The sequence below is a fragment of the Schistocerca piceifrons genome, chromosome 7 (genome assembly GCF_021461385.2).
Source record: "Schistocerca piceifrons isolate TAMUIC-IGC-003096 chromosome 7, iqSchPice1.1, whole genome shotgun sequence".
Classification (NCBI taxonomy): domain Eukaryota; kingdom Metazoa; phylum Arthropoda; class Insecta; order Orthoptera; family Acrididae; genus Schistocerca; species Schistocerca piceifrons.
In genome coordinates, this window is record NC_060144.1 from 541,333,196 (window position 1) to 541,348,441 (window position 15,246).

Below are 15,246 nucleotides of genomic sequence, written 5' to 3' on the forward strand. Positions count from 1 at the left end.
CAGTTAAAAAGGACAGTCTTCCGTATTGTGTAGAACTCTATGACAGTTTACAGTGAACCACATAGTCCTATTTACGATCCACATACCACCACAAATTTTCAAATTTTCCCGTGTTAAAACGTTTTAAATTTTGTTATTATCAGTGAGAGGAATCGACCTTGAAGCAATGTACGTTTAGCATACGAAACTTATTACTATTAAATTGGTGGCTGAGTTTCTAGCGTGTTTATTCTGAATTTTGGTATCCCAGTTACTATGGGTTTATTTAATTGCCATTTTTATTTGTAGTTTACTGTTGCAATTTGAGTTTACACGTTCTCATTTTGTCATTTGGAGATGGTGAGTGGACTGTCGACATTAGAAAATGGAGTGCCAAGTGGAGACTTCGCAACATTTCCGACACATTCTTCTGTTGGAGTTCAGTAGAGGGGCTACAGCAGCTGAGGCAGCCAGTAACATTTGCGCCATGTGTGGGGACAATGCCACAGGACACAGCACGAAAAGAAAATGGTTTTCTCGTTTTGAGGAGGATCGTTTTTGCATTAGTGACTCTCCACGTTCAGGAAGATCCTTGGGGTTTAATGAAGATCGTTCAACTACATTAATTCAAAATTATCCACGTCAGTGTACTCGAGAACTGGCAGATGTGATGAACTGTGATCGTTCCACCACCGTACGACATTTGCATGCAATGGGACTGTTCGAAAGTCGGGTGTGTGCGTACCACACGCTCGACGCCCAATATCACATGCAATAGCGGTTGGCCATAGAACATCTCTGCTTGCTCGCCGTCAATTACCTCGTGAAAAATACCGACCATTCCTATCCTGAGTCGTTACTGGTGACGATTTGTCTTTATGCTAATACACTACTACCCATTAAAATTGCAACACCACGAAGATGACGTGCTACAGACGCGAAATTTAACCGACAGGAAGAGGATGCTGTGATATGCAAATGATTAGCTTTTCAGAGCATTCGCACACGGTTTGCGCCGGTGGCGACACCTACAACGTGTTGACATGAGGAATGTTTCCAACCGATTTCTCATACACAAACAACCGTTGACCGGCGTTGCCTGGTGAAACGTTGTTGTGATGCCTCTTGTAAGGAGGAGAAATGGGCACTATCAAGTTTACGACTTTGATAAAAGTCGGATTGTAGCCTACCGCGATTGCGGTTTATCGTAACGCGACATTGCTGCTCGCGTCGGTCAAGATCCAATGACTGTTAGCAGAATATGGAATCGGTGGGTTCAGGAGGGTAATACGGAACGCCGTGCTGGATCCCATCGGCTTCGTAACACTAGCAGTCTAGATGACAGGAATCTTATCCGCATGGCTGTAACGGATCGTGCAGCCACGTCTCGATCCCTGAGTCAACAGATGGGGACGTTTGCAAGACAACATCTGCACGAACAGTTCGACGACGTTTGCAGCAGCATGGACTATCAGCCCGGAGACCGTGGCTGCGGTTACCCTTGACGCTACATCACAGACAGCAGCGCCTGCGATGGTGTACTCAACGACGAACATGGTTGCAAGAATGGGAAGCCGTCATTTTTTCGGATGAATCCAGGTTCTGTTTACGGCATCATGATGGTCGCATCCGTGTTTGGCAACATCGCGGTGAACTCACATTGGATGCGTGTATTCGTCATCGCCATACTGGCGTATCACCAAGCGTGACGGTATGAGGTGCCATTGGATACACGTCTTGGTCACCTCTTGTTCGCATTGACGGCCCTTTGAACAGTGGACGTTACATTTCAGATGTGTTATGACCCGTGGCTCTACCCTTCATTCGATCCCTGCGAAACCCTACATTTCAGCATGATAATGCACTACCGCATGTTGCAGGTCCTGTACATACAGAATGTGCGAATGCTGCTCTGGCTAGCGCATTCTCCAGATCTCTCACCAATTTTAAACGTCTGGTCAATGGGAGAGGAGCAATTGGCTCGTCACAATACGCCAGTCACTACTCTTGATGAACTGTTGTATCGTGTTGAAGCTGCATGGACAACTGGACCTGTAAACGCCATCCAAGCTCTGTTTGACTCAATGCCCAGGCGTATGAGGGCCGTTATGACGGCCGGGGGTGATTGTTCTGGGTACTGATTTCTCAGGACCTATGCACCCAAATTGCGTGAAAATGTAATTACATGTCAGTTCTAGCATAATACACTCCTGGAAATTGAAATAAGAACACCGTGAATTCATTGTCCCAGGAAGGGGAAACTTTATTGACACATTCCTGGGGTCAGATACATCACATGATCACACTGACAGAACCACAGGCACATAGACACAGGCAACAGGCATGCATAATGTCGGCACTAGTACAGTGTATATCCACCTTTCGCAGCAATGCAGGCTGCTATTCTCCCATGGAGACGATCGTAGAGATGCTGGATGTAGTCCTGTGGAACGGCTTGCCATGCCATTTCCACCTGGCACCTCAGTTAGACCAGCGTTCGTGCTGGACGTGCAGACCGCGTGAGACGACGCTTCATCCAGTCCCAAACATGCTCAATGGGGGACAGATCCGGAGATCTTGCTGGCCACGGTAGTTGACTTACACCTTCTAGAGCACGTTTGGTGGCACGGGATACATACGGACGTGCATTGTCGTGTTGGAACAGCAAGTTCCCTTGCCGGTCTAGGAATGGTAGAACGATGGGTTCGATGACGGTTTGGATGTACCGTGCACTATTCAGTGTCCCCTCGACGATCACCAGTGGTGTACGGCCAGTGTAGGAGATCGCTCCCCACACCATGATACCGGGTGTTGGCCCTGTGTGCCTCGGTCGTATGCAGTCCTGATTGTGGCGCTCAACTGCACGGCGCCAAACACGCATACGACCATCACTGGCACCAAGGCAGAAACGACTCTCATCGCTGAAGACGACACGTCTCCATTCGTCCCTCCATTCACTCCTGTCGGGACACCACTGGAGGCGCGCTGCACGATGTTGGGGCGTGAGCGGAAGACGGCCTAACGGTGTGCGGGACCGTAGCCCAGGTTCATGGAGACGGTTGCGAATGGTCCTCGCCGATACCCCAGGAGCAACAGTGTCCCTAATTTGCTGGGAACTGGCGGTGCGGTCCCCTACGGCTCTGCGTAGGATTCTACGGTCTTGGCGTGCATCCGTGCGTCGCTGCGGTCCGGTCCCAGGTCGACGGGCACGTGCACCTTCCGCCGACCACTGGCGACAACATCGATGTACTGTGGAGACCTCACGCCCCACGTGTTGAGCAATTCGGCGGTACGTCCACCCGGCCTCCCGCATGCCCACTATACGCCCTCGCTCAAAGTCCGTCAACTGCACATGCGGTTCACGTCCACGCTGTCGCGGCATGCTACCAGTGTTAAAGACTGCGATGGAGCTCCGTATGCCACGGCAAATTGGCTGACACTGACGGCGGCGGTGCACAAATGCTGCGCAGCTAGCGCCATTCGACGGCCAACACCGCGGTTCCTGGTGTGTCCGCTGTGCCGTGCGTGTGATCATTGCTTGTACAGCCCTCTCGCAGTGTCCGGAGCAAGTATGGTGGGTCTGACACACCGGTGTCAATGTGTTCTTTTTTCCATTTCCAGGAGTGTATATTTGTCCAATGAATACCCGTTTATCATCTGCATTTCTTCTTGGTGTAGCAATATTTATGGCCAATAGTGTATAATGAAAAGCAGCAACTCCCCACAAGAAAGACCTGCGCGGATCCACAAAAGATGTTATGCATCTTGTGGAACACCGACGGTGTGATGTACTGTGAATTACTTCCGCGAAGTATAACCATCAATGAGAAAATTCTTTGTCAGTAACTGAGAGGCCTTGCAGCCTTAATTTGAGAACACCGATCTGGAAGTCAGCGAGAAGTGATGTTACTCCACGATAGTACCTATCCACATTCTGACAGACTGACGAAAAACAATACACAGGAGTTGGGATGAGAAGTCACTCCACATCCAAGTTATTCTTGAGCCCGCACATTTTCACCTTTTCCGTTCTTTATCGAGCAACCTTCAAGCAACTTCCTCTCTGGACGAAAATGAGCTTTGAACATGGCCCAACGAGATCTTGGCCTGTAAATCACGTGACTCCTACAGTTGTTTAATCGAAAAGTTTCTCCAGCGTTGGCAGACTGTTGTAAATAGCGAAAGAGAATGTATTACTGATAACTAAAGACTCTGTTATGTGTATCTGTAGCGTTTATTAAACATATGGTAAAACGCTACGATCGTATGCACCCACCCAATACATAGGAAGATTCCCTTACAGTCTATGTCTACGGCACGTACAGCATCTACAATATTCCAAGGCAGAGTAATTGCGTTAAATAATACAATATTGAACTACCTTTGTTTGGGATGAACTTCTGATATCACGTAAAATATCTGTTCAAACCTTCCACGGAACAATTCGACATTTGCGTAACAAGAATAGCACCATGGCCAGCTGTACCGTTTGCTTCTCCAGAGATTTCTATCAAACCTTACAATTAATCGCAACAGGGATTAGAGCAGACCAAGTCAATCCATCTGCTATTACCAGTTAGCATAATATGCTAATATAACTCCAAAATTAATGAAATGAATGAAAATTACAATACCGAACGGAAATTACGCAACAAATTTAGAAACTTTTATTTTTCAATTTATTTGCTTCCGGGAGGTGGTCTTTCTGCCAGTTGAACAATGGAATGTCTGTTATTACGATGCGAATGTAAGTACAAATCATCATGAAGTTCACGAGCGTAAAAGTCTTCGAGCCCACCGGGAATCGAACTAAGGGGCTTTCACTTAAGAATCCGCCATGCTGACCGCACATCTTTCTGAGCCGTGGAAAAAACTGCTGTTTTGAAGAGCGCGCCGCAGCGCGTTGTGTGAAGCAGTCGCCTTCCGTTTCTGGCGGTGGCGCTGCTGTGGCAATCGCAGCTTTGGTGTCTCCCTCTGGTGGGAAAGTGGAAAGGCTGCCTGTTCACGTGCATTTAAGGAGCGCTATGAGCTCGGCAGTTGGTCAGTCGGAGTGAGGCCGGGTCAGTCTCGCGTCACCAGTTGCTGGTCTGTCTCTCGTTCGCGTTTGTGCGGCAGTTAGTGTCTGTCTGTCGTCGGAGTGCTTGTATGTCTGTCGTTTGGATCAAACTTTGAAGCCAGAAAATGAGAGTCTTGCCACTGCGCCAGTAACAGATCTCAGCTAGTGGTCACCCGGTCGGGGCTGAGTTCCTGCATCTGAGTCTGCGCTTTAGGCCGCCAGTCTGCTCGAGTTGCTCGGGCAACGGTCATTGGCGGTTGGATGGATCGGTTGGTCGGTCGCGCACTGAGACACGAGACGACTTGTCCGCCTTGAGCGTCGACGGATGTGAGGTCCCCACGTGAGTCCAGTGGGCCGCGCCGTATAGAAGGGGTGGTGGCTCCGCGGTCAACATGAGAGCAACAGGAGTCAAACGACGACATCGGGCTGGCCGGTGCGAGCTGCGACGCCGTGAGACGGGAGATCGGCGCGCCTTCCTGCGTCCGTTGAAGCGGCTGGCAGCGGACGGTGCGGGAGAGCGATTTGGTGGTGCTGCGCTAGGTCTTCGCTACAAATTGCAGTTTATTAGAAGTTAAGTGATATGTTGTTTCATTTACTTGTTAAATTCTACTTGTTTTCTTGGTGAGGTCACCAGCCGTTGTGTTTTGGGGTCGTCCCACCATTATTCTCTGTTTGCCCACCCGCGGGAAGGTGGTTATTTATAAATTGGGAGCTTCGTTTTACCCTTGTGGAGTAGGAGCGGGTTAGAGCAATCTGCGGTTCGGGTTGTCCAGTAATCCCCCTGTCAATCTGCCATACGTTACTAGCTGCCTCTGTCATGTTTGTCGGATTCGGTGCTAACAAATTTATTGTTTAAGGTGTAGAGGCCGAATTCCTGATATATGTTTTTATTATGGTTATCATCTTGAGAGGCGGTATATGTGTAATGTAGAGCATGTTTGTACATTTTGCGTAAGACTGCATTTAATGGGTTTTTATTTAAATGGTCATTTTAGCATTAAAGTTATGACCCTTCCACCGTAAGAGGTTTTCTTAAAAAAAGGAAACGAGTTGCGTTTCCCGTGGCAAGTAATTTTTTTTAATGTGAGTGTTTTGTACCATTTACATCCCTCCTATGGGTTCCATAGTTTATGTGTTTGTGTGAGTTGTTAAAATTTTTAGTTTGAAGTAATCTGTTGTGTTGCAGATTTGCACCAGTGTAGTCTTTCAGAGGATGTTGTGAGCGGTCGTGACTACGGTTGTGTTAAAAGGGAGCGGCAAAGTTCTCAGCCCAAGAGCTCATACCCTCAAAAAAAAAAAAAAAATTGTTATTTCTGCCTCTGAATAAATTGTAACTTGATATTTAAAGTGTGCTTCCTGATTACAATCTTTACATTTAAAAAAAAAAGAAAGGGTTTTTAGGAATAAAATTTCCGTTTGTAGAAATAAATTTGTTTTCATCAGTTACCCACTGGCAACTACTTACACGCTCACATAGTGGGGTTAAATGTGTTAATGTTCTTGATCAATCGCTAGTAAATAAAGTAAATTCTTTAAGAAAAGATTTTGAAAGTAAATCCACGGTTCACTTTCGAGCTGCACTAAAATGTAGTCTTAAATCCTAAAACATTCTCGAACTTCTGGAATTCCTGGGACTGTTACATTGCGAGTATCGATGACGATAAGAAGGATACATAGTCGAGTTCCCAGTTCCTGGGATGAACTAACTACATGCATAATTAAGTTTGTATGGAACCCTCAGAGCGGGACTCCCACTAACACTTGTCCAGTTTTAGAATTGCTGTGACTGGTTAGCATCCAGGAGGTACACATCCTCTATCAAGGGACAGAAGTACGCATGTAGTTAGGTAAACTGGAAGAGAAAAGCTGGGATGCTATACTGTGTTTCAGATTGTGTAAGCTGTCCTCTTCGGTTCTCGAGAGCGGAGCGCTCCATTCGCTAAGGCCTGTGCTTTCAGGCGAACTGTACGCACCCTGTTCGTGCAGCCAGGCGGCGTAGAGCGCGAGTCGGTCGGCGGTGGTGGGCGGAGACAGCGCCAGCCTGGCGAGCAGGCTACCCGCGCTGCCGCGGTCGCCGGCCTCGGTGTAGAGGCGCGCCAGCAGCCGCTGCGCCGGCAGGTAGCCGGGGTCGAGCCGCGCGCAGCGCTCCAGCACGCGCACCGCCTCCGCGCTGCGGTTCTCCCTCCTGCACACACGTACACGTACACACACACCAGGCACACACCTCATATGTGTCTGGGCAGCGCGAAGTGCGATGAAAAGTCGGAAAAAAGCACACCGGGGGCAACAGCCATCCGAGCAACTCTCCTACACCCCATAACTCTACGTGGTTCCCACAACTGACGTGGACTTGTCGTAGTGTTAGACGGCGCACAGAATAATGTTTCAGGTAGATGCTCAGCCGGCAGTGCAAGCGTGGGAGAGCGGTAGTGATGGGGGTTGTACGTGGCCAGTCAGCGTGCTGTAGTGGGTTGGGTTGGGTTGATTCGGGTGAAGAGATCAAACTGCGAGGTCATCGGTCTCATCGGATTAGGGAAGGATGGGGAAGGAAGTCGGCAGTGCCCTTTCAAAAGAACCATCCCGGCATTTGCCTGAAGCGATTAAGGGAAACCTAAATCAAGATGGCCAGACGTTGGATTGAATCGTCGTCCTCAAGAATGCGAGTCCAGTGAGCTAACCGCTGCGCCACCTCGCTCCGTTGCTGTAGGGGAAAGGCCGAGCGCCGAAGTGCAGTATTACTCTGAATCCTGTGTACACATTTTTGGCAAATATTAAAATTAATAAGGAAGACCAAGAACGAAGTCCTCAGATTGAAAATTGCATTCAATCTACACATCATACATGCTATGACGAAATAAAAGAGAGTTTCAATAAATTAAAACCCAAGTTGAAAGGAGATCAGTGATAAGATTTGCTGATAACATGGCATTCATCATCGAAACTGAAGAAGAATTACAGCATGCGTTGATTGGGATGAACAGTAATACACTAGTGGCCATTTAAATTGCTACACCACGAAGATAACGTGCTACAGACGCGAAATTTAAGCGACAGGAAGAAGATGCTGTGATATGCTCTATTCAGAGCATTCACACATGTTTGGCGCCGGTGGCGACACCTACAACGTGCTGGCGTGTGGAAAGTTTCCAATCAATTTCTCATACACAAACAGCAGTTGACCGGCGTTGCCTGGTGAAACGTTGTTGTGATGCCTCGTGTAAGGAGGAGAAATGCGTACCATCAAGTTTCCGACTTTGATAAAGGTCAGATTTAGCCTATCGTGATTGCGGTTTATCGTATCGCGACATTGCTGCTCGCGTTTTTCAAGATCCAATGACTATTAGCAGAATATGGAATCGGTGGGTGCAGGAGGGTAAGACGGAACGCCGTGCTGGATCCCAACGGCCTCGTATCACTAGCAGTCGAGGTGACACGCATCTTATCCGCATGGCTGTAACGGATCGTGCAGCAACGTCTCGATCCCTGAGTCAACAGATCGGGACATCTGCAAGACAACAACCATCTGCACTAACAGTTCGACGACGTTTTCAGCAGCGTTGACTATCAGCTCGGAGACCATGGCTGCGGTTACCCTTGACGCTGCTTCAGAGACAGGAGCGCCTGCGATCGCGTACTCAACGACGAAACTAGGTGCACGAATGGCAAAACGTCATTTATTCAGATGAATCCAGGTTCTGTTTACAGCATCATGATGGTCGCATGCGTGTTTGGCGACATGGAGGTGAACGCACATTGGAAGCGTGTATTCGTTATCGCCATACTGGCGTATCACCCGGCGTGATGGTATGGGGTGCCATTGGTTACATGTCTTGGTCACCTCTTGTTCGAATTGACGGCACTTTGAACAGTGGACGTTACATTTTAGATATGTTACGACGCGTGGTTCTACCCTTCATTCGATCCCTGCGAAACCCTACATTTCACAGGATATTGCACGACCGCGTGTTGCAGGTCTTGTACGGGCCTTTCTGGATACAGAAAATGTTCGACTGCTGCCCTAGCCAGCACGTTCTCCAGATCTCTCACCAACTGAAAACATCTGGTCAATGGTGGCCAAGCAACTAGCTCGTCACAATACACCAGTCACTACTCTTGATGAACTGTGGTATCGTGTTGAAGCTGCATGGGCAGCTATACCTGTACACGCCATCCAAGCTCTGTTTGACTCATTGCCCAGGCGTATCAAGGCCGTTATTCCGGTCAGAGGTGGTTGTTCTAGGTACTGATTTCTCAGGATCTATACACCCAAATTGCGTAAAAATGTAATCACATGTCAGTTCTAGTATAATACATTTGTCCATTGAATAACCGTTTATCATCTGCATTTCTTCTAGGTGTAGCAATTTTTACTGGCCACTAGTGTATGAATACAAAATATGGTTTGGGAGTGAATTGAAGAAATACGAAAGCATTGAGAAGTAGCAGCAACGAGAACAGCAAGAAACTTAACATCAGGATTGCTGATCACGAATTAGACGAAGTTAAAGAACTCTGCTGCCTAGGAAGCGATATAATGCGCATTGACGGGGCCAGGGCGATATAAAAAACCGACGAGCACAGGCAAAAACTGCATCACTGGTCAAGAATAGCCTTCTAGTATCAAAATCGGGCCTTAATTAGAGGAAGAAATTTCTGAGAATGTACGTTTGGGGCAAAGCATTGTATGGCAGTGAGACATGGACTGTGGGAAAATCAGAATGGAAGAGAAGTGAAGCATTTGTGATATGGTGCTACAGAAGAATGTTGAAAATTAAGTAGACTAGTAGGTTAAGGAACGAGAAAATTCTCTGCTGAATCAACGATGAATGGAAATGTGGAAAACATTGACAAGACAAAGGGACAGGATGATAGAATATGTCTTAAGACACCAGTAAAATAATTTCCGTGGTTCTAGAGGGAGCTGTAGAGGATAAAAACTGTAGCGGAGAAGAGAGACTGAAATACGTCAATCAAATGACGTAGGTTGCTAGTGCTATTGTGATAAGAAGAGATGGGCCCAGAAGAGGAATTCGTGGTGGGTTGCGCTTGATTTCCTTAAATCACTTCAGACAAATACGGGGATGCTTTCTTTGAAAGAGCATGACCCACTCCCTTTCTAATCATTCCCTAATCTGAAGGGACCATTGACGTCGCTGTTTGGTCCCCTGCCCCATATCAACCAACCAACTGTGGTGGCTCGCATCAAATCAGTCAGAAGACTGAAACGGAAATTAACTGGAACCTCTCCATGCACAGATCTGCACGGTGACCATCCAAAAGTATATACTGTCACCTCTGTTTGGTTATTATTTAGAAAGAATTCTGTTGGAAATGCAACAAAAGCAGGGATCTATTTTTGCATGACTTGTTTACTTAAACTTCCAGAGAAGTGTCATGAAAGGATAATTCTGAGTCAGGCCTATATTTTTCTTGTTGACATGTTAAAATTTGCTTATTTTGCGGTAACACAGCGGAGCTTACACAATGTCAACTCACTAACGTGTAATGCAGACGCATTTACTTCAGGAACTGGGGAGATAATGAAAAACACATCTTCAATACAAAAATAAACATGTAATGCCCTCAATTACGTTGTTCCTAAAGTCACAGCAAGTTCTCATTTCAACAGCTATCGATGGCCCTTAACAAATTACAATCTTTCGTCGAAACGTCTGTATTAGCTGAATGACACGGTAGATAATGAAGTTTTGCAAAGTAACCATAAGGCAAAATACTCTTCTCTTTGCGTGCTGTCATATACCAAAATTTCGTTTCTATAACTAAAACCACTTAAGAGATATGAGAAATGTGATGGATGTCAATTCAGGCTTTATGGTTGGTGTGACGATAGCAAATGAGTGCAGTACATAGGATCAGATTTTATCGAGATTGACGACAGGTAGAGACCTACACCCAAGTCAAAACAAAAATACAATATGTTAATTAAATGTCATACTATGTAATACGCACGAAACACAAAATCATAGCGACCCCTATTTTTCATCGCAAACTTTTTCAAATTTCGTGCAGTGTCTGACTTAAAATATCACAATGACTATGATCATTAGGAAAAATATTGGCATGTCATCATTAAACCAACATATTAAGCTATAAGTTTCGCGAAAATGAAATTTTTTACCGAATATTTTGTGTCAAATCATTCCAGAAAGTCTGCATGGCGTGCTCCTCACTTCTGTCATCGCGGTGCGTCGCCAACACGCCATAAACGGATAAACAATGTCGGCTTCCCCTTGCAAAAAAAAAGAAGAAAAAAGTGAACTCGCCCAGCGCTTTGGAAGACAACTGGTCACTGCGCACCGGCAACCGTGTGCTGTACATATTCTGCTTGAATTACTCAGAAGCGCTCTGATCTTGGAGACTCCCGCTCCTTGACGTTGGCTAGTTTTGTAACCTTACTGTCAAATAATATGTACAACACGGTTAGGATAAACTTGGAATCTTTCTACGTCCATTATTCCCAACACACATTACGATGATCACCTTCTCCTATACACTTTGTAAAGGGTACACAGGACACAGACTAGCAGTTAGACTCAAAAAGAATTTATCAGTGTCAACATACTCAGCGAAAAGTTCCACAACAATCTCAGCACTTGTTTCTCTACACTCATCAGATCTCTACAAATCACATTTTAGAAGAAGAGTGTCAGTAACTGACTGTTGCCAGAGTGAGTCACAAAAACGTGTCAAGAATGGAAATGGAAAAAAATTCTAAGTGCTAAACCAGACAATTGTCAGGCGAACGAAAATGATGCGTACCTCTCTTTGTAATGTTGAGAAGGTTATCTGTTAGAAAGTAAATACTTCATTATGAACGTTCTAACTGCTGTAGAAGTAAATTGACTAGTTGATGGTGACAACAACAAAGTGTTCAAAAGTTGTTTCTGAGAGAGAAGAGCCGGCCGGGGTGGCCGTGCGGTTCTAGCCGCTACAGTCTGAAACCGAGCGCCCCTACGGTCGCAGGTTTGAATCCTGCCTCGGGCATGGATGTGTGTGATGTCCTTAGGTTAGTTAGGTTTAATTAGTTCTAAGTTCTAGTCGACTGATGACCTCAAAAGTTAAGTCGCATAGTACTCACAAGGGGAGGCCGCCAATTGTGAAATTCAGATTCGATTCATACTGCGCATAATAAAAGCTCATGGCCAGAGGTGTAAAGTGGCAAAGCACCAAGATGCACTTCTGAGCCGTTTTCGAGAAAATCGACAGTGAAAAGAAACCGTTGCCGTGTAATACTCTCTACAATTAATAATTTTCTACAGCGTCGTGACGCAACGGTAAGCGCTCGGGTTCGTAATCCGAAGGTCGCCGGATCGAAACTCGCGCCATGAAACTTTTTGTTATTATTTGTTTTTTGCAATTCAAATGTATACACACACCCACACACACACACACACACACATATATATATATATATATATATATATATATATATATATATATATATATATTGTGTCCACTTCGCGTTTTATTTCAAGTATTATTTTTCCACGACAAACGACTTTCATCAACTTATTAAATACATAATTGTTGCAACTGATTGCGGGAATTATATATATATATATTTGAAATACAAAAAACAAATAATGAGAAAAAGTTGCATGGCGCGAGATTCAATCCGGCGACCTTCGTATTACGAACCCGAGCGCTTACCGCTGCGCCACGACGCTATAGAAAATTATTAACCGTAGAGAGTATTTCACGGCAACAGTTTCTTTTAACTGTCGATTTTTTCGGCAAAGGCTGAGAAGTGCATCTTTGTGCTTTGTCACATTACACCTCTGGCCATGAGCTTTTATTATGCGCAGTATGAATCGAATCTGAATTTCACAATTGGCGACCTCCCCTTGTCAGAGCCATTTGAACCATTTTTTGTGAGAGAAGAAAACAGAACCACCCACTGTGGATAATGCTGTTTATTTACACAAATAGCGCCGTTTCTCCTTGAACCAACCGGTTTATCTTCAAACGGATGTTCCCCTTTTTATTACACTTGTTGTTGTTTAAATTCGTTGTTCACTGTTTTTTTTTCAACAAGTGCAAATATCCGTCTGAAGATAAACCAGTCGATTCGAAACCGATAGCGGGGATAATTGTATAAATAACTGGCATTATCAACCGTGGCTTGTTGCTGTCTTCTTCTTTGACTGAATCAGCTTGTATTTTGTGTAGAGCCACCGTCTCAAACATGTCAGTTTTCAGCGAAATAAGAGGACGAATGTTTTTGTTCCAACTACCATTAATACTTAGGCACTAAGTATTATTTGTGATAATATAAGAATAGAAATACAGCATTAGATTTTTAAGTTGTAGAACAGCAGTCAAGAAAAACCGTTCTCATTTCATTTAAAATTTGGAACTCGACAAATTTAAAAGAACGCAAAATCCCCAAGTTTCGCGAAGTTTTACAGATGCTCGAAATTTAGTGTGATCTTCAATGCGAGACGCTTTTAACAGTCCCCACAACGAAATTATGTCCCGAAATCTCTCAAAATAAAAAGAAAAATAAGAAATTCTGGTCGATGTAAAAAACATCAGCAACAACACGCAATCAATACCCTCATGGCTCGATAGCAATGGTCATGTTACAGACGACGATTTCATTAAGGCAGAGTTACTAAACACTGCTCTCCGAAATCCTTCACCAAAGAAGACGAAGTAAATATTCTAGAAATTTAACCAAGGACAACAGCGAACTTGAATACTTCAGCCGCAGATACCCTCAGTGTTGCTAAGCATAATGTAATAAACACCAAGTCTTCGTTCCAAATTGTACACATACCAGTTAGATTCCTTTCAGAGTATGAGGAGACAATTGCGCCATACCTTGCTATTATGTACAACCACTTACTCGCCGGTAGATCCGTACATAAAGACTGCAGAGTTGCGCGGGTCACACCAGAGCTCCAGATATCAGATAGGAATAATCCACTGAACTGCGTCTCACCAACGTCGATTTGTAGCAGGATTTTGCAACATACGCTGTGTTCGAACGTTATGACTTAACTCAAGGAATATGCTTTATTGAAAAATAACACGTATTCATAAAATATCCTTCTCGTGAAACAAATCTAGCTCTTTATTCACACGAAGTAATGACTCCTATCGACAGGGGATGTCAGGCAGGTTCCGTTTTTCTAGATACCAGAGCGAGTTCTAATCGAATTGCATGCCTATGGAGTATTACCTCAGTTGTACGACTGGATTCGTGGTTCCGCTTCCGAAAGGTCACAGTTCGCATTAATTGACGGAAACTCATCAAGTAAAACAGAAGTAATCTGCCACAGTTCGCTGTAATTGACGGAAACTCATCGAGTAAAACCGAAGTAATACGAGTATCTGGCGTCCCCAAGGAAATGTTATATGGCCTCTGCTGTTCCCTATCCATAAACGATTCAGGAGACATTCTGAGCAGCCCTCTTACATTATTTACTGATGAGGCTGTTATTTACCGTCTTTTAAAGTGATCATATGGACAAAAGCAATGGCAATATGATTTAGACGACATATCTGCTTAACAAACGTTACAGCACCAATTAATAATACATTTTGATTTCTAAGGATCGTAAGATGTTAACCGGTTGATAGCGAGACTAGGTTTTCCGGAACCGTTGTCTGGTGGCTCTACTTGCAGACGAACATATGGATAACTGTTCAATTTGTCAGTACCGGTTACATATTAGTTTACCTCGAGAAAAAAATGAATCACAGTCAGCCAAAAAGTAATTTGGTTTAACTGTATGTGAGATAACTGTAAAATTAACAAGGTTGCATAGGTTTGTTTCTAAATACCACTTATACTTACTTGGCAATTTCTTTTCCTCAGTAAATTTGGCTAATTTGCTGTGTAGAGTAGTTATCGAATTAACAGTTTTCCGAGATCAAATGAGAATTTTCATAAGCAGCAAAACTTACGTTACAATACTAAGTAACTGAATCCTGCAAATACAGAAGGGTTAAGAATGGAACATTCTGGATATCGGAAAAATTTAATAACGAATAACATGTGAAATATTTGGTTTTTGGAAAAGATAAAATAGTTATTGAGAAGAGGAACTTCCAAACGAGTTGTGTCAATACATTCAGAGTTACTTACCACGTCACATATTTTCCCATTTCAACGTGGTTTCTGTGAGACCTAAATTCTTAATATCTATTCTTGCTAGTTATCTTATTATCAGTAACTGGAAAAT

General features: G+C 44.6%; 1 protein-coding gene across 1 annotated transcript in view; it reads right to left on the reverse strand.

The window, feature by feature from the left end:
* The window catches only part of LOC124709073 (protein O-mannosyl-transferase TMTC1-like), a 170,237-nt gene that overhangs the window by 46,412 nt on the left and 108,579 nt on the right, over positions 1 to 15,246 (reverse strand). Inside the window, exon 7 of the mRNA XM_047240721.1 lies at positions 7,009 to 7,220. Within this exon, the coding sequence (XP_047096677.1) occupies positions 7,009 to 7,220 (212 nt within the window). The remainder of the gene's footprint in view (positions 1 to 7,008; positions 7,221 to 15,246) is intronic.